The sequence below is a fragment of the Nerophis lumbriciformis genome, linkage group LG06 (genome assembly GCF_033978685.3).
Source record: "Nerophis lumbriciformis linkage group LG06, RoL_Nlum_v2.1, whole genome shotgun sequence".
Classification (NCBI taxonomy): Eukaryota; Metazoa; Chordata; class Actinopteri; order Syngnathiformes; family Syngnathidae; genus Nerophis; species Nerophis lumbriciformis.
Window position 1 is genome coordinate 8316032 of NC_084553.2, and position 26721 is coordinate 8342752.

Here is a 26721-nt window from a genome sequence, read left to right on the forward strand (position 1 = left end):
CATGGCGCCCGTCTGGCGGACAAAAGGCGAGTCTGTCTGACGGCGGCTTGAAGCCCAAATAGAAACCAGACGAGACATTATTTTTCTGAGGAAAAGCGTAACATTATACGGGAGTTCCCACATAAAAGCCCTCATGTTACAACGAACACCCTCTCGCCTGGAATAAAGAAGGTAAGTTGACGCTCTCATTAGCCCGCTACGTCTCCTCACCAGCGCTAGTGGCCGAAACCTCCTTGAAGAACTCTGCCATTCTACAATGTTTCTCCTTTCTGCTAAGTTGCAAACTCCAAACATGTTACCATCGCACTCATTTGTTTGGAAATAATATCCTCTTTAATTCGGCGTGATTGTTGCTCACGTTGGCGCTGTAATTTAAACAGAATGTTAACTTTCCTCTTGTCTTTTTCGTCAATCAGTGAATCTCTTATCTCTGATTATGCGGAATTTCTGACATACCTTTCTAATTTAAAGTGCATTTAGTTTGAAAATATGCTCTTAATAAGCCATTAAACACACTCGGATACTCACCGATGAACTTTACTTTATTATTTCCAGGTGGATTTAAGGAAAACTAAATGAGCTGTTCTTTCAACGTAGTTTGGTTTGGGCCAAGTCCACCAAGTACAGTGAAAGTGACACAAGAGTCAGCTGTCACTCTTTTTTATAAAAATGACATTTCTATTCTGAATATTAATTAACTCTTCTGAGTCCAGGGTAGGTTTTTTTTTAGCGTTTTTTTATGCACATTTATTTCTGGCGGCCCGGCACAAATACATTTGGACCGCCACAAATGGCGGCCTGTAGTGTTTTTTTCTAACAGCACAATTGTTAGCATTCTAATATTATCTTTTTTGCTGATTTGGCAGGTGTACACATCAATGTCAAATATTTTGTTACTTGACAATTAATCCCTGTTCGCATGCTAATGTTATTATGTTATTTTTTTTAAAAACCAACTAATTTTGTAGGTATACATCAGAGGTGGGTAGAGTAGCCAGAAATTGTACTCAAGTAAGAGTACTGTTACTTTAGAGATTTATTACTCAAGTAAAAGTAAGGAGTAGTCACCCAAATATTTACTTGAGTAAAAGTAAAAAGTATGTTGTGAAAAAACTACTCAAGTACTGAGTAACTGATGAGTAACATACACACTCATATCATATATATATATATATATATATATATATATATATATATATATATATATATATATATATATACATATACATTGATGTATACAGTATATAATTTATATGTATTTATTTTGCTGTTTTTGTTTACATGTTAAAGGTGTTTTAATGAATATACATGCATGTTTAACATATAGATTCCTTTCTTTCATGAAGACTAGAATATAAGTTGGTGTATTACCTGATTCTGATGACTTGTGTTGATTGTAATCAGACAGTTGTGATGATAACGTCCACGTTTTCAAATGGAGGAGAAGATCTAGAAACGTTCCTCCTTTCTGTCTAATTCCACATGAAAGTGGTGGGTTTTTGGCATCTTATTTGTCCAGCTTCCATATTCGTTTTTATACACTTTACAAGAAATATATTGGCGTCAAACTCCGTAGCTTGCTAGCTTGTTTGCGCTGGCTTTCGGAGACTCTTGTTTTGAAAGCGCAGGCGCAATGGAGCGGGACTTTTATTGTGAAGACAGGAACGTCCTCATGTGCGGTCAGTCTTTAGGCTTTTGACGGGATGTACGGTTGAAATAAAAAAGTATATTTTTTCCTTCACACTTTTGATTGATTGATTGGAACTTTTATTAGTAGATTGCACAGTACAGTACATATTCCGTACAATTGACCACTAAATGGTAACACCCCAATAAGTTTTTCAACTTGTTTAAGTCAGGTCATGTGACCACCTGGCTCTGTTTGATTGGTCCAACGTCACCAGTGACTGCATCTGATTGGTGGAACGGAGTGAAACGTCACCAGTAAGGCAGGCACTTTGAAGGTCTGTCTGACAGACCAAAACAAACAAAGCGTGCATCAACAGATGGATAAAAATTAGTAGCGAGTAGCGAGCTGAATGTAGATAAAAGTAGCGGAGTAAAAGTAGCGGAGTAAAAGTAGCGTTCCTTCTCTATAAATATACTTAAGTAAAAGTATGTTGCATTAAAACTACTCTTAGAAGTACAATTTATCCCAAAAGTTACTCAAGTAGATGTAACGGAGTAAATGTAGCGCGTTACTACCCACCTCTGGTATACATATGTAGGGATGATGTTTGATAAGAAATTATCGAGTTCGAGCCCATTATCGCATACTTGCCAACCCTCCCGGATTTTCCGGGAGACTCCCGAAATTCAGCGCCTCTCCCGAAAACCTCCCGGGACAAATTTTCTCCCGAAAAACTCCCGAAATTCAGGCGGACCTGAGTGACGTGTTGACAACACACAACAACAGTGTCTACCGTAAAGCAGTTCGTCTGCCGTAAACAGCAATGTTGTGACACTTTTAAACAGGACAATACTGCCATCTACTGTACATGCATATGTGACCCACCCATAATGTGTCACATTTTTGTGTTGATTTATTTATTTTATTTTGTGGTTTGAATTCGTTTTTGGAGCTGTCATTACACATTTATCAGTATTCACATTGGTCAGTAAGGGGCAGTAGGGCGTTTCTTCCCAATTGAATGCTATCACCTGCAGACCGGAAGTGTCTTGTCACTCTGATGAGAGCGACCAGTCTGTGAACAATTGAAACGTCCTGTGTGCTTTTTCCTCCTGTATAACAGGTTAGTTTTGGTGAATCAACTCACTGAATAATATCCATGTGATCTTTATAAGTTTAAGTACACATTCTGATGGTGGAGCCTAACTCCATTTTCTACCGTTTATTCCCTTTGGGGTCGCGGTTTACTTACATTCAAATGCAATGAATAAAATATTAATTTAATGAATTTATTTCATTTATATACATGTTTTAAGTATATATATAGAAATAAACAAACCTCACATTTCAATTTAAAAGGAAAATTATACATACTTTATTATATATATATATATGTGATTATATATAAAATATTATTAATTAAATGTAATTAAATGTTTTTAATTTGAATATAAAATCATACATATATATATATATATATATATATATATATGTGTGTGTGTGGGGGGGGGTATATATATATATATATATATATATATATATATATATATATATATATATATATATATATGAAATACTTGACTTGGTGAATTGTAGCTGTAAATATACTCCTCCCCTTTTAGCCACGCCCCCAACCACGCCCCCTTCCCACCCCGACCCCCCCTCCCCCCACCTCCCGAAATCGGAGGTCTCAAGGTTGGCAAGTATGCATTATCGAATCCTCTTATCGAACCGATTCCTTATCAATTCTCTTATCGAATCCAGATAGGTTGTTGTATATGGAAAAAAACACAATATTTTGTTTAACAAAAGCTCACTTTTATTTTATAAGAAAAAAAAATAAAAATAAAAATAAATATTGACTGTTATCCCTCTAAAAAAATAAATATTGACTGTTGTTACCCAAAGTATATTAAGTGGGATTTTTCAGAAAAACAAATATATACAGTAACACAAAAACAACCTGTCTCTGTGATCACTATAGGTGTATAAATAATAATATAGTGTTAAATAAAATCAGTCCCTTGGGCACAAAAGTGAAAATAATACAGCTCTCCAAAAAGTGCACTTCTGCTGCTATTGGAACATACTAACTACACACACAGGCAGACAGCTAACAAACAATCCAAAGCAGATTAATCCATTTAGGCTCTTTATTGTTGTTGATCTTGCTTTGGCTTTTCCTATCTTTACTTTTGTCTTGCACTGGACTGTTTTTTTTTTTATTTTTTAACTGAAATACACACAATGACAAATGTATAAGCTATGTGATTCGATTAACATACTGAAATGTAATACACAATATGTAAATATTAGCTTCACACAAATATACAGTACTATCATCAAACAAATACTTCTGAGTGTTGAAACTATTTCGATGGTGGAAATATATGACTGGCAGCCATTTTAAGTCCTCATTGAAACAGTGCACAAAAATCGTTTTTCAATAAACATCTTAGTTTTAAATTTAACCACTTTCCACCTTAATATCGAGTTACATAAACAAGTTAAACAGTTTACTTACAGACTTATCTTTTCCAAGGCTTGTAGGAGCTAACACAACTTGTCTACTTCTCATTTGTCTCATGAACTGAACTGACGTCGCCAACCCGGAAGTGCCCAAACTAATGACGCGTAGTATTTTCATAACGCCACAAGGTGTCAGTAAGAGTCTACAATCAAATGGGCATAAAATTGCCCATTTGGGATTCGCACAAAGAACCAACTCTTTTTCTTTACTATAGTGGTCTCGATAACGGGTACCGGTTCTCAAAAAGGGATTTGAGTCCGAGGACTCGGTTCTTTTCTTATCGAACAACCTGGAAAATCGGTTTCGAGCATCATCCTTATACATATGTCATATGTTGGTACTGCCATAGACATCTTATAAGTAGACGCAGCATCCAGCAATACTGCCTACTGGCGCTGACGAGACGTGGGGCCGCCATCTTGGAGTGGTGATCCGCTCCACTCAGTGCAATTCATTTGGCAGGAGCAATGAACTGTCAGCGCATTTAATTAATCTTACCTCACTGAATACCACTGATTTTCACGCGTTTTTTTTGTCACACGTGTAGCTATGATAAAGGACACATGTTTTGGCGTGTTTTATTATTCATAGTTTGCTTAACAGTAATTAAATATTCTTATATGCTATAAGTGACCAGACGTCCGAGATCAAAACTGGGAATATAATCCCGGAGAAGGGGGGGGAAAACGGTCAGCTATTATAAAGTTGAAGAAACAATATATGATTAGGTTATATACATGTGCATATATCCTACATAAACAATGTATTAATACCAGGGGTGTAACGATTCGTGTATTCGTATTGAACCGTTTCGGTACGGCGGGTTCGGTTCGGTTCGGTTCGGTTCAGAGGTGTACCGAACAAGTTTCCACACGAACATATAAAGTAGCCGCCGAAGCTAAAGTCTTAACAAGCTGCTCCGCTTCCTTCTGCCTGTCTCTGCCAGCATTGTCCCACCCACACAACCATCTGATTGGTTACAAACAGCCAATCAGCAGTGCGTATTCAGAGCGGTAACAGCCAATCAGCAGTGTGTATTCAGAGCACATGTAGTCAGTGCTTAGCGTTTAGCAGGTAAGCATCAGGCAGCGGGCTTTCCCCAAATTATAATAAACACCTCCCAGTCAACTACTAGTAACATCACTATGAGCCTGTTGACGTTCTAGAAATATAAACGGCAGCTCAGCTCGCTCGCAGTCCTGGCTTGAGGTGAAGGCTAATTCGCTTTTAGCGTAACGTTAGCTCATTTTGCGGTGTGTGTGTTACGGACAGCAAAGCCCTGTCAGTTTGTTATTTCACTTTACCTTTTTCTGTGTTGATTTAGCTGTGTTGAAGCAGCAAAAAAGGACATTATGTTAAATGAAGAGTTTCTGTCTCTGATAGTTGATATAATAATGTAACTACATCATTAAGCCTACATGGTGTTCAGGGATGAATAGTCTCTCCTATTGCTATTGTACCATTTTTTTCAACTATAGTTACATTAATCATTAGTAATGCAGCAGCCTAGTTTTGAATGGCAGGGTCCCTGCTATCACATGTTGATACAAATATAACATTTACATAATAAAAATCAACTACAGGCTTCCCAAATGCTGTAATAAATTAAGCACGATGAGTTGACTTGAAACTGTTTAATGTTGCACGTTTTATATGTAGAAGAAAAGTTTTGTCATTTTATTTAATCTGAGCAACAACTTGAGGCAGTTTAATGTTGATTAACGTGGGCAGAATTATTATAGTGTTCCCGATGTTAAAAGGATAAAGCCATTGTTTACAAATTTGGTGAATAAATAACCAAAAAAATTTGATTTTGTTGTTTTCTTACTGTACCGAAAATGAACCGAACCGTGACCTCTAAACCGAGGTACGTACCGAACCGGAATTTTTGTGTACCGTTACACCCTTAGCTATAAGTGACCAGACGTCCGAGATCAAAACTGGGAATATAACCCAGAGAAGGGGGAAAAAAACGGTCAGCTATTTTTAAGTTGAAGAAACAATATGATTAGGTTATATATACATGCGTATATCCTACATAAACAATGTATGAATACATTAGATATCTATATATCTTATAGACTGTATCTCTGTTGCTTCAGCAGCAGAGAGTTTATTCTGTCTTGACACTTTTTATTGATATTTTATATTACATTCTTCCCTTAAATGATCATGTTTACAGTGATTGTTTTATATGTATTTTTTTTATGTATGTCGCTTTGGATAAAAGCGTCTGCCAAATACTTCAACATAAACATATACAAACACCTGAAAGTCTTTATATCAGCTAAAACCACCAATTTGTTTCACTGGATTCAGAATAAAACCAAATTCTGTTTTACCCAACAATGTTAGCATTTGAATATTGTTACTTGAAGACTTAATCCTGTTTACAATTATACCTTTAAGAATAGTTTGCCTAAAATGAGAATGCATCATAATCAGTTGCGGCTGGTGAATTTTGTTTTAAATTTAGACTTGTATAATATTGTATAGCCACTGTCCATCTGATTGTCTAGTTAGCTAACATATATTACTTATTATTCTTTTCACAAAATACAACCAATAGTACGTTAACGTTAAATCTTACTTGTGAAAAGTAATCCCCCGATTCCTATTTTCAACAGTCCGCTCATTTGAGCAAGACAACGCTAAACACCATCTTTGTTTTCTACCTGTCAACTGTCAGTTTAGCATCTTTGTTTTCTACCCGTCAACTGTCAGTTTAGCATCTTTGTTTTCTACCCGTCAACTGTCAGTTTAGCATCTTTGTTTTCTACCCGTCAACTGTCAGTTTAGCATCTTTGTTTTCTACCCGTCAACTGTCAGTTTAGCATCTTTGTTTTCTACCCGTCAACTGTCAGTTTAGCATCTTTGTTTTCTACCTGTCAACTGTCAGTGTAGGCTGCTCGCCGGCCCCTCACCACCACTTCAAGATGGCGGCCGAATTTCTCGCGTTATAACAGCCAATGCTGCGTCTACTTATAAGATGTCTATGGGTGTACACATCAATGTCAAATATTTTGTTACTTGACAAATTATACCTGTTAGCATGCTAATGTTATTATGTTATTTTTTTTTAAAAAAAAGCTAATTTTGTAGGTATATTTATGTCCTATGTTGGTACTGCAATGTTAGCATGCTAGCATTTTAAGCAACAATTTTCAGGTACACACCTTAGAGAGGTAAATTGGACTTAACGCATGCTAACATGAGCATGGTAGCTTTTTTAATTTTTTTTTAGCTGATTTAATAGTATACCTATTAAATTAGTTTAAAAAAAAAGTGTATATATTTAGGTATTTCACTAATGTTAACTGTAAGAATGCTACTGTTAGCCTTTTTAGCTAATTTTGCAGGTGTACACTTCAGCGTCCAATTTGTGTTACTTGGCGAATTATATCTGTTGCTAGTTGTTTTTTTTGTTTTTTAGCTAATTGTGTAGGTATACACCTCAGTCATATTTTAGTACTTGATGCACGCTAATGTTAGCATGCTATCATTTAAAAAAAAAAAAAAATTGAGGTACATACCTTAGAGTGATATAGTTTGGTACTTGAGCTTTGTAGCATGCTTACATAATCTCATGCTATCTTTTTTAAGCGAAAAAAGTATACCGGTATATATTTTGGTATTTCACTATTGATAACTGTAATCATGCTATTGTTAGCACGTTTGCTTTTTTAGTGTCCAATTTTTGTTACTTGACGGAAGTTACCTGTTAGCATGCAACGTTTTTTTGGGGGGGCTAAATTTATAGGTGTGCACTTTAGACATACTTTGGTACTTGATGCATGCTAACGTTAGCATGCTAGCATTTTAAACAATTTTTTCAGGTACATACCTCAGAGTGATATATTTTGGTACTTGAGCTTTGTAGCATGCTTACATAATCATGCTATGTTTTTTTAGTGAAAAAAGTGTATATATTTTGGTATTTCACTAATGCTAACTGTAATCATGTTATTGTTAGCATGTTAGCTTTTTTTAGTGTCCAATTTTTGTTACTTGATGAAAGTTACCTGTTAGCATGCAAACGTTAGTATGCAAACTTTTTTGGGGGCGGCCAAATTTCTAGGTGTACATCTTGACATACTTTGGTACTTGATGCATGCTAACGTTAGCATGCTAGCATTTTACACAATTTTTTCAGGTACATACCTCAGAGTTATATATTTTGGTACTTGAGCTTTGTAGCATGCTTACATAATCATGCTATCTTTTTTTTTTTAGCAAAAAAAGTGTGTATATTTTGGTATTTCACTAATGCTAACTGTAATAATGCTATTGTTAGCATGTTAGCTTTTTTAGTGTCCAATTTTTGTTACTTGACGAAAGTTACCTGTCCGCATGCAAACGTTAGTATGTAAACTTTTTTTGGGGCGGCCAAATTTATAGGTGTACACCTTAGACATACTTTGGTACTTGATGCATGCTAACGTTAGCATGCTAGCATTTTAAACAATTTTTTCAGGTACATACCTCAGAGTGATATATTTTGGTACTTGAGCTTTGTAGCATGCTTACATAATCATGCTATCTTTTTTTTTTTTTTTCAAAAAAAGTTTGTATATTTTGGTATTTCACTAATGCTAACTGTAATCATGCTATTGTTAGCATGTTAGCTTTTTTAGTGTCCAATTTTTGTTACTTGACGAAAGTTACCTGTCCGCATGCAAACGTTAGTATGTAAACTTTTTTTGGGGCGGCCAAATTTATAGGTGTACACCTTAGACATACTTTGGTACTTGATGCATGCTAACGTTAGCATGCTAGCATTTTAAACAATTTTTTCAGGTACATACCTCAGAGTGATATATTTTGGTACTTGAGCTTTGTAGCATGCTTACATAATCATGCTATCTTTTTTTTAGTGAAAAAAGTGTATATATTTTGGTATTTCACTAATGCTAACTGTAATCATGTTATTGTTAGCATGTTAGCTTTTTTTAGTGTCCAATTTTTGTTACTTGACGAAAGTTACCTGTTAGCATGTAAGTGGTAGTGTGCTAACTTTTTTTGGGGCTAAATTTGTAGGTGTACACTTTAGTCATATTTTGTTACTTGATGCATGCTAGCGTTGGCATGTTATCATTTTAAACACATTTTTCAGGTCCACACCTCAGAGTGATATATTTTGGTACTCACACGTTAGTTAGCATTTTCGCATGCTAACATAATTTTGCTATCTTTTATAACCTAAATTAGCTAAAAAAGGTGTATTTATTTTAGGATTTCACTAAAGTTAAATGTAAGCATGTTACTGCTAGCATGTTAGCTTTTTTCTAGCTCATTTTGCTCAGATTGTTCGTCGACGCTATCTGGCCCGCGTGCTAACTGTTAGCTTTTCACGTTGTTTGAGTCTATAAAAATGACATACACACGGCCAATTATGCAAATGATTTGTGTTGTTGGGGTTTCACGCCTTCCGACCGAACGTAGAACTTCTTAAAGAACTTGAAACATTACCCATAGTCCCTTGCAACAGGCCAATGCCGCAGTAAATAAAAGGTTATTATGGCCCACCTTTTCTGTACAGCATGACTCATCCTCTGCCGCAGAGAGAGAAAAAAAAGTATGGCGCTCGACGCTCTGAAATGTAAATTTTTCTTGGCTTTTTTCCCAACACGCACTCCCTCTCTCTGTCTCGCTCGTCCTTTGTGTAAGTGCGGCGCAAGAAAAGACAGACCTGTCAGCTCATTCCTGCACGCTGCCGCTCTCATGCGATATCACACCAAAATGGATGCATTTTTTTCAATGCAAAAAGAAATGAAAAATTCTCCCGCTTGGAAAGGTTTTGTACGCAGAATTATTTGCGCGTTAGCATCGGTGGGTCAGTGGCTAATGCATGGAACTTTGTCTTTACACGCAACCGATGCAAAAATGTGACTTTTGTAGTGGTATATACATTTGATTATTTACATTTGATTATTTACAATCCGGGGAGGTGGGATGTGGTGGGGGGAGGGGGTTAGTTTAGGGTTGTAGCTGCCTGGAGGTGTTCTTTTAGTCCGGTTTTGAAGGAGGATAGAGATGCACTTTCTTTTATACTTGTTGGGAGTGCATTCCATATTGATGAGTTAAGACCTTTGTTAGATCGGAATCTGGTTTTAACGTGGTTAGTGGAGCTCCCCCTGGTGTTGTGGTTATGGCGGTCATTTACGTTCTGGAAGTAGTTTGACATATACTTCGGTATCAGGGAGGTGTAGCAGATTTTATAGACCAGGCTCAGTGCAAGTTGTTTTACTCTGTCCTCCACCCTGAGCCAGCCCACTTTGGAGAAGTGGGTAGGAGTGAGGTGTGATCTGGGGTGGAGGTCTAGAAGTAACCTGACTAGCTTGTCCTGGGATGTTTGGAGTCTAGATTTGAGGGTTTTGGAGGTGCTATGGTACCAGGAGGTGCATGCGTAGTCGAAAAAGGGTTGAACGAGAGTTCCCGCTAGAATCTTCATGGTGCTTTTGTTGACCAGAGAGGAGATTCTGTAGAGAAATCTCGTTCGTTGGTTGACCTTTTTGATTACCTTGGTTGCCATTTTATCACAGGAAAGATTATCCTCTAGAATGGAACCTAGGTAGGTGACCTCATCTTTCCTGGTGATAACAATGTCACCCACTTTAATAGTGAAGTCACTGACTTTCTTAAGGTTGATTTGGGACTCAAATAGGGTGGATTCCGTTTTACCCATACTTGCCAACCCTCCCGGATTTTCAGCGCCTCTCCCGAAAACCTCCCGGGACAAATTTTCTCCCGAAAATCTCCCGAAATTCAGGCGGAGCTGGAGGCCACGCCCCCTCCAGCTCCATGCGGACCTGAGTCCGCTTTCCCACAATATAAAGAACGTCTACAGTAAAGCAGTCCGTCTGTTGTGACACTCTTAAACAGGACAATACTGCCATCTAGTGCATTTGATGAAAGCACTTTTGTGCGTGCCACACAGCAATGCATAATCAGAGAGGGTGTTCAGCATGGTTAGAAAGATAGTGACAGAGAATAGAACAAGGATGGACAATTCAACCCTTAACTCAACAATGAGTAGATGAGTGTTATGTGTGTGTGTATATGTGTAAATAAATGAACACTGAAATTCAAGTATTTCTTTTATTCATATACATATATATATATATATATATATATATATATATATATATATATATATATATATATATATATATATATATATATATATATAGCTAGAATTCACTGAAAGTCAATTATTTCTTATATATATATATATATATATATATCCATCCATCCATCCATCCATTTACTACCGCTTATTCCCTTCGGGGTCGCGGGGATATATATATATATGAAATACTTGACTTGGTGAATTCTAGCTGTAAATATACTCCTCCCCTTTTAACCACGCCCCCAATCACGCCCCAACCACGCCCCCGAATACGCCCCCGCCTCAACCACGGAATTTGTACATGAGTTGTTTTAGTGGCAAGGTATCTATCGACCTGTTCATAAACAATTTTTTCCATTACTTTCGAAATGGAACTGAGAATAGCAACAGGTCGGTAGTTGCCAGGTTCTAATTTGCTTCCTTTTTTTAAAAAGGGGGGTTACTCTTGCTATCTTGAAATCTTTTGGTGCTTAGATCTGCATTTGGTTTCGGCTTGGACACATACAGCATTCACGTGTAATTTCTTTGAAAGTGCATATTGTAGTTTGTCTATAGAATTGCTCTAAGTACACCTCTGCATAACATCATATCCTTATTAACATAAAATAAAACAAACACATGAACTAATATACATCGATTTAAAACATAGAATAACTTTATTAACATAGTTTTTTAGTCTGGAACAGAAAGGAAATTCCAAAAGTATTAAATCCTTTTTTTTAAACCATAACCATTTTTTGACCGACTTAAACAAATTTGATACTGAAATAATTGCTAAATGCGTTTACACACAATTTAAGTCATTTTTGTTGTTGTTTTTGTTAATGTTTGCAAATTCAGTGAATGATTCCTTGGACACAGGAGGACTTTGAGGGCAAAAACCAAAGGATTTGAATGAGTAGTTTTTGTGTTAGTTTAGTTATTGTGTACTATTGACTTTGTTTCGCCCAAACACTTGCATGTAATAAAAGAGAACGAGGAACTAGTTTAATAATTATGCTGATATTTTTAAACTGTTTTGTGGACTTGGAGAAGGCATTCGACCGTGTCCCTCGGGAAGTCCTGTGGGGAGTGCTCAGAGAGTATGGGGTATCGGACTGTCTGATTGTGGCAGTCCGCTCCCTGTATGCTCAGTGCCAGAGCTTGGTCCGCATTGCCGGCAGTAAGTCGGACACGTTTCCAGTGAGGGTTGGACTCCGCCAAGGCTGCCCTTTGTCACCCATTCTGTTCATAACTTTTATGGACAGAATTTCTAGGCGCAGTCAAGGCGTTGAGGGGATCTGGTTTGGTGGCTGCAGGATTAGGTCTCTGCTTTTTGCAGATGATGTGGTCCTGATGGCTTCATCTGGCCAGGATCTTCAGCTCTCGCTGGATCGGTTCGCAGCCGAGTGTGAAGCGACTGGGATGAGAATCAGCACCTCCAAGTCCGAGTCCATGGTTCTCGCCCGGAAAAGGGTGGAGTGCCATCTCCGGGTTGGGGGGAAGATCTTGCCCCAAGTGGAGGAGTTCAAGTACCTTGGAGTCTTGTTCACGAGTGAGGGAAGAGTGGATCGTGAGATTGACAGGCGGATCGGTGCGGCGTCTTCAGTAATGCGGACGCTGTATCGATCCGTTGTGGTGAAGAAGGAGCTGAGCCGGAAGGCAAAACTCTCAATTTACCGGTCGATCTACGTTCCCATCCTCACCTATGGTCATGAGCTTTAGGTTATGACCGAAAGGACAAGATCACGGGTACAAGTGGCCGAAATTAGTTTCCTCCGCCGGGTGGCGGGGCTCTCCCTTAGAGATAGGGTGAGAAGCTCTGCCATCCGGGGGGAGCTCAAAGTAAAGCCGCTGCTCCTCCACATCGAGAGGAGCCAGATGAGGTGGTTCGGGCATCTGGTCAGGATGCCACCCAAGCGCCTCCCTAGGGAGGTGTTTAGGGCACGTCCGACCGGTAGGAGGCCGCGGGGAAGACCCAGGACACGTTGGGAAGACTATGTCTCCCGGCTGGCCTGGGAACGCCTCGGGGTCCCAAAGGAAGAGCTGGACGAAGTGGCTGGGGAGAGGGAAGTCTGGGCTTCCCTGCTTAGGCTGCTGCCCCCGCGATCCGACCTCGGATAAGCGGAAGATGATGGATGGATGGATGGATTTTTAAACTGCCAATGGCACTCACCATAAATAAATAGAAACAGTTACAGCTCGTACATGGGATCAGTATCGGTATTGGTATCGGCCGATCTCACTCATGGGTGATCGGTATCAGAACATCGCTAATTAGTAGTCTTGCTTACGAGGCATCACGTTTTCGGTGCATATCAAAGCAACAGGTGGCGCTCTAGCTCTTAGCAGCCTGGACATTTTAGACAAAATGGTATAATTGGTAAAACATTGAAAAAAAAGTTAGTAATATTGTGAGATAAAAGTTGTCATTGTACAAGAATTGTCGGAATATTTTGAGGAAAAAAAGTTAAAAGTTTACAAGGAAAAAATATGCCATTTTCCGGGATTAAAATAAAATATATTTTAAAATGTTTTTATTTTTTAGAAAAGCGCAATATTATGAGTTTTAGATTATTTTACAATAGTTGTGTAGCAACAACATTTTTTAAAGAAAAAAGTAACCTGTTTTATATGATTAAAGCCAAATATATTGTAAAAAAAAAAGAGTCAATATTGTGAGAAAAAGTTGTCATGCTATAATTTTTAGGAATGTTAAAAAAAAATTGATAAGACAAAATAATATAATAATAATACATTTTACTTATAAGACGCCTTTCTAGGCACTCACTGTACAAGAACAAAACAATAACATCAATTGGAGAAAAACAACAACAAAGATAGCTGAACTTTACAGTGAATAAGCAGTCTAAGTTTGAAGAGGGAAATTGAGTGCAAAGGTCGAGGGGTAATGCGTTCCAAATATGAGGGGCTGAGCAGCTCAAGGCTCGGACCCCCATGGTGCACACTTTAGGTATGGGGACCGTGAGATGGACGGGTGTTGAGGATCCTAGGAAACGATAGGGCGTGGCTACAAGGAGCAGGTCAGAAAGATATGACGGGGAAACATTGTCCAGGGTGTACCCCGCCTTCCGCCCGATTGTAGCTGAGATAGGCTCCAGCGCCCCCCGCGACCCCGAAGGGATTAAGCGGTAGAAAATGGATGGATGGATGGCATTATGGATAGCTTTGAAAGTGAGGAGAATTGTTTGAAATTGGATACGGTGTTTGACGAGTAGCCGGTGGCGTCGCTGCAGAACAGGGGCGATGTGCTGGTGATTATCCCGGCAGCAGAGTTTTCGAGAAGATGGAGTTTGTAAAGTGACTTGTGAGGGAGACCAGACAGGAGACGGTTGCAGAAGTCCAGGTGAGAGGTGACGAGGCTATGGACCAGTATGGCGGCAGCAAGGTCAGGGGTGGGCGAAGGCGATTAAGATTGTGTAGATGAAAGTAAGCAGACTGGCTAATGTTGTTGCACGCCTGAAAAGAGAATGCGCTGTCGAGGTTGACACCCAGACTCTTAACTTGGGAGGAGGATGAATTACCGAGAGTAACGGACAAGCTGTCGGTTTTGGCTAGAACGGATTTGATACCAAAAAGTACGATTCCGTTTTAAAGGGGAACATTATCACAATTTCAGAATGGTTAAAACCATTAAAAATCAGTTCCCAGTGGCTTATTATATTTTCCGAAGTTTTTTTCAAAATTTTACCCATCACGCAATATCCCTAAAAAAAGCTTCAAAGTGCCTGATTTTAACCATCGTTATATACACCCGTCCATTTTCCTGTGACGTCACATAGTGAAGCCAACACAAACAAACATGGCGGAAAGAACAGCAAGCTATAGCGACATTAGCTCGGATTCAGACTCGGATTTCAGCGGCTTAAGCGATTCAACAGATTACGCATGTATTGAAACGGATGGTTGTAGTGTGGAGGCAGGTAGCGAAAACGAAATTGAAGAAGAAACTGAAGCTATTGAGCCATATCGGTTTGAACCGTATGCAAGCGAAACCGACGAAAACGACACGACAGCCAGCGACACGGGAGAAAGCGAGGACGAATTCGGCGATCGCCTTCTAACCAACGATTGGTATGTGTTTGTTTGGCATTAAAGGAAACTATGAACTATGAACTAGGTTTACAGCATATGAAATACATTTGGCAACAACATGCACTTTGAGAGTGCAGACAGCCCAATTTTCATCAATTAATATATTCTGTAGACATACCCTCATCCGCGCTCTTTTCCTGAAAGCTGATCTGTCCAGTTTTGGAGTTGATGTCAGCAGGCCAGGGAAGCTAGGGTCGATAGGGGGTTTAGCTCGCTCGTCTGCGGGAACAAACTGCCGCCATTGCTTGCCCTGCTACCGAGGTCCTTTGTCCCTGAATTGCTCACACACTCCGGTAGATTCAATGGGGGTGTGGCGGCAGATTTCTTTGACTTTATCGTTGGAAATGCATCTGCTTTGAGTGTCGCAGGATATCCACACATTCTTGCCATCTCTGTCGTAGCATAGCTTTCGTCGGTAAAGTGTGCGGAACAAACGTCCAATTTCTTGCCACTTTCGCATCTTTGGGCCACTGGTGCAACTTGAATCCGTCCCTGTTGGTGTTGTTACACCCTCCGACAACACACCGACGAGGCATGATGTCTCCAAGGTACGGAAAACAGTCGAAAAAACAGAAAATAACAGAGCTGATTTGACTCGGTGTTTGAGAAAATGGCGGATTGCTTCCCGATGTGACGCCATGTTGTGACGTCATCGCTCCGAGAGCGAATATTAGAAAGGCGTTTAATTCGCCAAATTTCACCCATTTAGAGTTCGGAAATCGGTTAAAAAAATATATGGTCTTTTTTCTGCAACATCAAGGTATATATTGACGCTTACATAGGTCTGGTGATAATGTTCCCCTTTAATAGTCTTGAGTTGGAGGCACCGGACATGTCAGCAATCTCGGATCAATGTGGAACGGTCTTGAACACCCTTTAAGGTATCAAGGGCCAACTGGAAAGCCTTGATGGCATCAAGGTCCAGATGGACAACTTCATGAAGGAGATCCGTTACCTGACATGTTTCAACATGTTTGTTGTACTGCTCCCCTTACAGCAGGGGTGCTCATTACGTCGATCGCGAGCTACCAGTCGATCTCGGAGGGTGTGTCAGTCGATCACCAGCCAGGCATTAAAAAAAGAGTCCTAAAAATGAGCGATCATAAATCTTCACTATGACGTCACTTTCGTCACTTGATTGACATTCACGGCACCCGAGGGTCTTCTGAGATGACGCTGACTGCTGCCAGCTCATTAAAATTACCGACAGGAAGGCGAGAAACACTTTATTTCAACAGACTCTGGCGCCGTACCTGTCGTCAAAACTCCAAAGACCGACTGCACAGTTGCACAGTTGTGCTAACAAAATAAGAGTCTCAGAAAGCTGGCGTGCACAAGCTAGCAAGCTACGGAGTTTGCCGACAATGTATTTCTTGTAAAGTGTATACAAAGGAGTACGGAAACTGGACAAATAAGATGCCAAAAACCAACCACTTTCATGTGGTATTGGACAGAAAGGAGACTTTTTTTCTCCTCCATTCGAAAATGCGGACATTATCAGCACCACTGTCTGATTCCATGCAATGCAAGTCATCAGAATCAGGTAATACACCAACTTATATTCTTGTCTTCATGAAAGAAAGGAATCTATATGTGTTAAACATGCTTGTATTATCTTTAAACACCTTTAACTTGTTAACAATATTAACTATATGTGTTAAACATACTTGTATTATCTTTAAACACCTTTAAGTTGTTAACAAAATTAACTATATGTATTAAACATTCTTGTATTATCATTAAACACCTTTAATTTTTTAACAATATTAACTATATGTGTTAAACATGCTTGTATTATCATTAAACACCTTTAACTTGTTAACAATATTAACTATTTATTAAACATACTTGTATTATCATTAAACACCTTTCATTTTTTAACAATATTAACTATATGTGTTAAACATGCTTGCATTATCATTAAACACCTTTAACTTGTTAACAAAAACATATATTTCATAAATAAGTAAATATAAATTATACCGTATATATGAATGAGGTAGATCCCCACGACTTGATCAATTGAAAAGTAGCTCGCCTGCAGAAAAAGTGTGAGCACCCCTGCCTTACAGGAAAGCGAAGCCCGGCAATAATTGCAGATAGCCGTTTCTTTGTCGTATTTCTTAGTAAAGTGAAGCCATGCCTTGGGAGCGTTTTTTCCGGTCCATTGTTGTTGCTGCTTCTGTATCTGCCGCCGAATGACTGAGCTACGTCATTTCCTGTGACGTGCCACAGGACATTTCCTGTGATACGGGATTCGTTCCCAGTGATTCAAATAAAGAACCAAATCTTTTTCTTTACTATAGTGGCTTCGATAACGGGAACAGTTTCTCAAAAAGGGATTAAAATCCATGGAATCTGTTCTTTTCTTATTGAACAATCGGGAGAACCGTTTTTTTCGAACATCATCTCTATTGCTGTCTATGGAAAAATAAGTATATCATCTGATCTGCATCAAGGATATGAAGACCCAAATGAAGAAGTTGACCCGGATTATCATTTCTAATATAACGAGGTAAACGACTATAGATATTACACAGAGGGTAAACTCAACGACAACATTCATCTCAAAGGAAATCTTTCAATAACTCATTGTAACGCCAGGAGCCTACATGCTAACTTTGATCAAATACAGGACTACCTTTCATCATTTGACAAGCCCTTCAACATGACTGCAGTGTCGGAAACCTGGATTAATGAGCAGAAAGGCATGGACTTCCACCTTGAAGCTTACAACTTTGTATGCAAAAATAGAATCAACAAATCTGGGGGTGGAGTTGCATTGTTTATTGATGTAAACATTCATTTCAAGATTCTGGAAAATATGTCTAGAGTGGTTGATGATGTGATGGAGTGTGTAACCATTCAATTCTCAGGGCTGAAAGGAAAAAAAAACATCCGTATGCTGTGTTTACAGGGCTCCAAATTCAAACATTGATATATTTGGAAATTGCCTGGGGGAAATAATCGCAGAAATGAAACAAGAAAATGTATTTCTGTGTGTTGACTTTAATATTGATCGGTTAAACCCCAATGACAACAACCAGAATGAGGACTTTGTTAACTCCATGTATGTCCATGGCTTGCGACCTCTGATCACACGCCCTAGTAGAATCACGAAGCAGAGCGATACTCTAATTGACAATATTTTTACCAACATACTAGACACTGAAATAACTAGCGGTCTTATGGTAACTGATATATCCGATCACCTTCCGGTATTCGCAGATTATTGCACACTTCAAAAACCAGAAACAAAAACCATTAGAAGGCTCTGTAATGAAAGGAGAATCATGGCCCAAAAAATAAACAAAAGGTGAGTGCCCCTAAGAAAAGGCATTGAAGCTTAGGGAAGGCTATGCAGAACGAAACTAAAACTGAACTGGCTACAAAGTAAACAAAAACAGAATGCTGGACGACAGCAAAGACTTACTGTGGAGCAAAGATGGCGTCCACGATGTACATCCAAACATGACATGACAATCAACAATGTCCCCACGAAGAAGGATAAAAACAAAGTAAATGCGGGAAATATCGCTCAAAGGAAGACATGGAACTGCTACAGGAAAATACCAAAAAAAAAGAAAAACCCACCAAAATAGGAGCGCAAGACAAGAACTAAAACACTACACACAGGAAAACAGCAAAAAACTCCAAATAAGTCACGGCGTGATGTGACAGTACACCTACTTTGAGACAAGAGCTATATTGATGCATGGTTGGTTATGCTTTAAAGTCATATCCAACAATTGCGACATCGACTTTTTACTGTCAACTGAGTTTCGTTTTTTAATGATTTCTGCTGGTGGTGTGCCTCCGGATTTTTTCAACGCAAAAAATGTGCCTTGGCTCAAAAAAGGTTGAAAAACACTGCACTAGACAACAAACTCTATGGTACTGGCATTTTTATTGACCTAAAAAAAGCCTTTGACACATTAAACCAAAGTATTCTCATTGACAAACTGCAGACGTATGGAGTTAGAGAGACCTCTTTAAAATGGATAAAACGTTATCTCTCGAACAGAACGCAATTTGCACAGATGGGAAATAACATATCAACAGACCGAGTTATCACTTGTGGGGTCCCTCAGGGGTCAGTCTTGGGACCAAAACTTTTCACATTATATATCAATGATAGAGTCAAAGTATCTGACGTCCTAAAAAATCCTTCCATGTTCTTCTAGAATGTTCCAGCAGTGTGAAGAGCCTCGATTCACCATCGAGCAGATCGACCTCCTCCAGCGGCTCAGGAGGACGGGGATCAAGCAGGCCGAGGTCGTCCACGCCCTGGACACTCTGGACCACCTGGACCCCCCCAACGGAAAGGCCTCAAAATGCAAACCGCCGCCGTACGCTCCGCCTTCCTGTCCCGCCGTAGCGGCCGCCGCCTCCTCCTCCTCTGTGACGTCCTGCGCCACTCAGACAGACTTCCCCGATGACGGACTGTCGCCGAGCGGCAACGCCTTCCCCGCCGGCGCCTTGCTTCTCCCGCTGCCCGCAGCCTCGACCGTTGCCCTGGCAACAGTCGCTCAGACCAACGGGAAGCTGTCGCCGCCCCAATTTCCTCTGAGCGTGGCGGCGCCGGGCTACAGCTTCGAGACGGGCGAGGAAGACGTAGACGTTGACGAAAAGGTGGAGGACCTGATGAGGTAAGACGTAAACGCTACGGCGTACCTCAGGGGTGTCCAACATTTTTCCAGCGAGGGCTGCATAAATAAAAATTGATTTCGATACATTAAAGCAGGGGTGCTCATTACGTCGATCGCGAGCTGCCGGTCGATCACCAGCCAGGCATTAAAAAAATAGTCCTAAAAATGAGCGATGATAAATCTTCACTATGACGTCACTTTCGTCACTTGATTGACATTCACGGCACCCGAGGGTCTTCTGAGATGACGCAGGCTGCTGCCAGCTCATTAAAATTACCGACTGGAAGGCGAGAAACACTTTATTTCAACAGACTCTGGCGCCGTACCTGTCGTCAAAACTCCAAAGACCGACTGCACAGTTGCACAGTTGCGCTAACAAAATAAGAGTCTCAGAAAGCTGGCGTGCACAAGCTAGCAAGCTACGGAGTTTGCCGACAATGTATTTCTTGTAAAGTGTATACAAAGGAGTATGGAAGCTGGACAAATAAGATGCCAAAAACCAACCACTTTCATGTGGTATTGGACAGAAAGGAGGACTTTTTTTCTCCTCCATTCGAAAATGCGGACGTTATCATCACCACTGTCTGATTACAATCAATGCAAGTCATCAGACTCAGGTAATACACCAACTTATATTCTTGTCTTCATGAAAGAAAGGAATTTATACGTGTTAAACATGCTTGTATTATCTTTAAACACCTTTAACTTATTAACAATATTACGGTAACTATATGTGTTAAACATGCATGTATTATCTTTAAACACCTTTAACTTATTAACAATATTAACTATATGTGTTAAACATGCTTGTATTATCTTTAAACACCTTTAACTTATTAACAATATTAACTACATGTGTTAAACATGCTTGTATTATCTTTAAACACCTTTAACTTGTTAACAATAGTAACTATATGTGTTAAACATGCTTGTATTATCATTAAACACCTTTAACTTGTTAACAATATTAACTATGTGTTAAACATGCATGTATTATCTTTAAACACCTTTAACTTATTAACAATATTAACTATATGTGTTAAACATGCTCGTATTATCTTTAAACACCTTTAACTTATTAACAATATTAACTATGTGTTAAACATGCTTGTATTATCATTAAACACCTTTAACTTGTTAACAATATTAACTATATGTGTTAAACATGTTTGCTTTATCTTTAAACACCTTTAACTTGTTAACAATATTAACTATATGTATTAAACATACTTGTATTATCATTAAACACCTTTAATTTTTTTAACAATATTAACTATTTGTGTTAAACATGCTTGCATTATCATTAAACACCTTTAACTTGTTAACAAAAACATATATTTCATAAATAAGTAAATATAAATTATATATATGAATGAGGTAGATCCCCACGACTTGATCAATTGAAAAGTAGCTCGCCTGCAGAAAAAGTGTGAGCACCCCTGCATTAAAAATACTACATTCAATACAATATAGGTACATCAATATATGCTAAACTATCAAAACACAACATCCATAGCTTAGCTTTGTGTTATCGCTAACAAAGCATATTATACGTAAGTTTGCCCTAAATTTAGCATTTTCAGGAATAAAAATGGCTAACTGAACTAAAAATACCAGGACAATCAGACTGTGCTGTTCAGTATCGTGGCCACTGATTGGGTCAGGTTGGGACTTCAGTCATCAACAATTATATCATCTGAGAAATGGACATTGAAACAGTGTAGGTCTGACTTGGTAGGATATGTACAGCAAGTAGTGAACATAGTGAGATCAGAAAGCATAAGAACAAGTATATACATTTGATTATTTACATTTGATTATTTACAATCCGGGGAGGTGGGATGTGGTGGGAGGAGGGTGTTAGTTTAGGGTTGTAGTTGACTGGAGGCGTTCTTTTAGTGCGGTTTTGCAGGAGGATAGAGATGCACTTTCTTTTACACCTGTTGGGAGTGCATTCCATATTGATGTGGCATAGAAAGAGAATGAGTTAAGACCTTTGTTAGATCAGAATCTGGGTTTAACGTGGTTATGGCGGTCATTTAAGTTCTGGAAGTAGTTTGACATGTACTTCGGTATCAGGGAGGTGTAGCGGATTTTATAGACTAGGCTCGGTGCAAGTTGTTTTACTCTGTCCTCCACCCTGAGCCAGCCCACTTTAGATAAGTGGGTAGGAGTGAGGTGTGATCTGGGGTGGAGGTCTAGAAGTAATCTGACTAGCTTGTTCTGGGGTGTTTGGAGTCTAGATTTGAGGGTTTTGGAGGTGCTAGGGTACCAGGAGGTGCATGCGTAGTCGAAAAAGGGTTGAATGAGAGTTCCCGCTAGAATCTTCATGGTGCTTTTGTTGACCAGAGAGGAGATTCTAGTAGAGAAATCTCGTTCGTTGGTTGACCTTTTTGATTACCTTGGTTGCCATTTTATCACAGGACAGATTAGCCTCTAGAATGGAACCTAGGTAGGAGACCTCATCCTTCCTGGTGATAACAATGTCACCCACTTTAATAGTGAAGTCACTGACTTTCTTAAGGTTGATTTGGGACTCAAATAGGATGGAATCCGTTTTACCTAAGTGTATGGATAGCTTATTGTCAGCGAGCCAGGTGCAAATTCTACAGAGTTCGGCACTGAGGATTTTTTCCACCTGTGACTTGCCGGATACCAGCAGTTCCGAGTCATCCGCAAACAGGAACGATTCACAGTCGCATGCTGATGACATGTCCTTTACGTATATTACATACTTGCCAACCTTGAGACCTCCGATTTCGGAAGGTGGGGGGGGGGGGGGGGGGGGAGGCGTGGCGTGGTTGGGGGCGTGGTTAAGAGGGGAGGAGTATATTGACAGCTAGAATTCACCAAGTCAAGTATTTCATATATATATATATATATATATATATATATATATATCCTGAAAATATGCAAACAAAACTGTGTTTGGATAATTGATACTTCAAACTTGCATAAATAAATATTAAGGAATATAACATAACTTGGCTTCTGAGAGCTTCAAAATGTAATGAATAAAATACTAATGTTGTTGATAAACAAGCAGTTATTTTAATAATTAAATATGGTCATTTTAAATGAATTATTATGATAATTTAAAATTAATTATTTCAAATATGTTTATTTTAATGTATAATTATATAACTGGATGTAATAAGGAGTCAGAAAAAAAAAAAATACAATTAATTTTGATGTTTTTAGCAAAATATAGTAAAATGTATTTATTAATTTTTTTTTAAATTAAGAAATATATTTATTTTTAGGTAAGATAAACATAATAATACAATTTATCTCTAGTCTGGATGATTTAGTTCTTGTCACTTTGTTGTCCTCCCATCGTGAAAAAAGGCTGGCCTCACTCAGGTCCGCATGGAGCTGGAGGGGGCGTGGCCTCCAGTTCCGGCTGAAAATCGGGAGATTTTCGGGAGAATATTTGTCCCGGGAGGTTTTCGGGAGAGGCGCTGAATTTCGGGAGTCTCCCGGAAAATTCGGGAGGGTTGGCAAGTATGGTATATTAGGAACAGTAAAGGCCCTAATATACTGCCTTGGGGGACTCCACAGCTTACTGAGAGGGGGGGGGACACGGTGCCGTTCACCTCTACCACCTGTTCCCTCCCCTCCAAGTAAGATTGCATCCAGCTCGATGAGGTTTTATCAAATCCGATTGCCCTGAGCTTATCCAAGCTGGACCATGGCGCAGTATTTGCTCGCGTCCACCTCATGTTTGATGTGGTCGCTCAGATAGAGAAGGCATGTGTCAGTGGAGTGGTTAGTTCTGAAGCCGGATTGGAATTTGAACATGAGTTGTTTTAGTGGCAAGGTCATAAACTATTTTTTCCATTACTTTCGAAATGGAACTGAGAATAGAAACAGGTCGGCAGTTACCAGGTTCTAATTTGCTTCTTTTTTTGAAAAGGGGAGTTACTCTTGCTATCTTGAAATATTTTGATACTTGGCCTTGTGTAATTGAGAGGTTTATTATGTGTGTGATGATTGGGGCAATGGTGGTGGCAGAGTCCCTGAGGAATCTGGAGGGGATATTGTCAAGGCCAGTGGCTTTGTTTTGGTGGACATGCTAACTGCTAGCATGCTAACATTAACGGGATTTTTTTTTTTTTAGCCAATTTTGCAGCCGAACACCTCAGTCTATCTGACACGTTAACTATTAGCATGCTATCGTTATCATACTAGCATACTACTTAAGCATGGTAACTTTTTTTTAGCCAATTTTATAGCCGAACACCACAAAAGAGACAGTTAACTTGTTACTTCATACATGTTAACTGTTAGCATGCTAACTTTTTAAAGCTAATTTTACATGTGTATGCCTCCAGCCATTTGACTTTGTAACTGTTAGTATGCTAAGATTAGCAGTTAAGTTCAGCTTGCGCATTTCAGTGGCTTGCACGTTTTAGCATCCACACGTGATTTCTCCCAAAATTGCATATTCTAGTTTTTTTGTGTAATGTTCAAATATCGGAAGATTTTTGTCAGGTTCAAACACTGATGACATCTGTTAAACAAGACAAGAGGCAAAGAATTAAATTGAGACATAATTCAATTTGGACTCAATATATTGAGGAGAGTCGCCCGGACATTGTATCCTTCTACAATCTCCAGCACGCTCTGCCAAAAGATTGCATGCCTCCTTCTTTTATTTTGGACCACATGGCCACGACTGTTTCCAAAGGACAAAGGTCGCAAAAAGTTTGCAGAAAAGGTCGTAAACAATTCACAGGAAAGGTCAGTTTAAAAAGAGTTCCATAAAATAGTTCAAAGAGAGTTCGTAAAATAGTTCAAAAAGAGTTCGTCTGGAAATTGGGCAGATCCTGTCATCTCTCCGCTCTGAAGTCCTTGGGCCAGAACAATATCCTTCTGTTGATTACCATACATGAGAGAAAACAGGGCTCTCCCCCTTACACAGTGGAGTTTTACGAGCCTTACTCTTGGTAGGCCTCAAAGACAGCCCCTGTCCTTTTTCCTGGAACTCATTTCAACACAAAGTTTGTTGTGATAACTAACAAACAATTATTCTAACAATTTTTTTTTCGTATTTGACCAAAAAAAAACCCAAGCTAGTCGATTTCATAGCCCCTTGTTTCCGTTGCGTGTGCTTGCAGGAGGGACAGCGCCGTGATCAAGGACGAGGTCAAGTCCTTCCTGGCCAACAGGCGCATCTCCCAAGCCGTGGTGGCCCAGGTGACGGGTAGGTTGTCTCCGGCGTCCGCGTTCCTCCTCCGCGAGCCAACCACTCACTCGCTCACTCCCCCTGCAGGAATTAGTCAGAGTCGCATCTCCCACTGGTTGCTCCAGCAAGGATCCGACCTGAGCGAGCAGAAGAAACGAGCCTTCTTCCGCTGGTACCAACTGGAGAAGAGTAACCCTGGTAAACGGCCCGCTTAAGTTGACCCAGTTCTTCTGCCCGCTTAAGTCGACGCGAAATTTAAGAGCCGTAGGAGGCATTATCGTTTTTTGGTAGGGATGAACGATGATGGAAATTTAAAGCGATACCGATAACCGGTAATTTCCAGACATTATTTAATTTACATTTAATTATTAAGTAATTTACAATGACTTTACATTGGATTTGCCATAGACAAGCAATTAATATTAATATTAACATTAATATTATTATTATCAATATTGTTAATATTAATATTAATAGTATTAATATTAACAACATTAATAATATTAATATTGATAATATTAATATTAATAATTAGTATAACTAATATTAATATTAATACTATTAGTTTTAATAATATTAATAGTAATACTATTAATATTAATAGCATTAATAATATTAATAATATTAATATTAATATTAATATTAATTAAATAATTAGCATTAGCGATTTTTCATGGCCACTTTTTAACACCTCCAAATTTGGTAATAAAAATAAGATGAATGTTACAATCAAACAGCTGGTATGTAATAAGCACAATCCTTACAGTATGAACACCTTGTAGGGGGCGTAACACTTTTTGCAGCCGTACGCCTCAGTCTCTTTTAACCTGGTACTTGACACATGCTAACTGTTAGCACGCTAAAGCTAGCATTCTAGCATGTTAACTTTTTTAGCCAATTTTGCAGCCGAACGCCTTCTCTTATAACTCAGTACTTGACACATGCTAACTGTTAGCATGCTGACATTAACGTGCTAACTTTTTTTTTTTTTAGACAATTTTGCAGCCGAACATTTCAGAGTCATATGACCGGTTACTTGGACATGCTAATTGTTAGCAAGCTAACATTAGCATTCTAGCATGCTAACTTTTTTAGCCAATTCTGCAGCCGAACGTCTGAGACTCGTATAACTTGGTACTTGGCACATGCTGACCGTTAGCATGCTAACATTAACGTGCTAACTTTTTTTTTGTGATAATTTTGCAGTCAAACATTTTAATTGGTATAATAACACAAGATATAACAACAAGACAACATTCGAACATGCTAACTTTTTGGAGCCAATTTGCAGCGGAACGCCTCAGTCTCTTATAACTCGGTACTTGACACATGTTAACTGTTAGCATGCTGACATTAACGTGCTAACTTTTTTTTTGTTGCCAATTTCGCAGCCGAACATTTCAGATGACCTGTTACTTGAACATGCTAACTGTTAGCAAGCTAACGTTAGCATTCTAGCATGCTAAATGTTTTAGCCAATTTTGCAGCCGAACGCCTCAG

General features: G+C 39.0%; 1 protein-coding gene across 3 annotated transcripts in view; it reads left to right on the forward strand.

The window, feature by feature from the left end:
* The window catches only part of LOC133608255 (homeobox-containing protein 1-like), a 38438-nt gene continuing 11717 nt past the window's right edge, over positions 1–26721 (forward strand). For 2 of the 3 annotated variants that reach the window (XM_061963461.1, XM_061963462.1), the window contains exons 1-4: positions 1–171; positions 19569–20033; positions 25154–25239; positions 25309–25419. In XM_061963461.1, the coding sequence (XP_061819445.1) occupies positions 19570–20033; positions 25154–25239; positions 25309–25419 (661 nt within the window). In that variant the 5' untranslated portion in view covers positions 1–171; position 19569. The remainder of the gene's footprint in view (positions 172–19568; positions 20034–25153; positions 25240–25308; positions 25420–26721) is intronic. The other variant, XM_061963463.1, reaches the window with a different exon arrangement.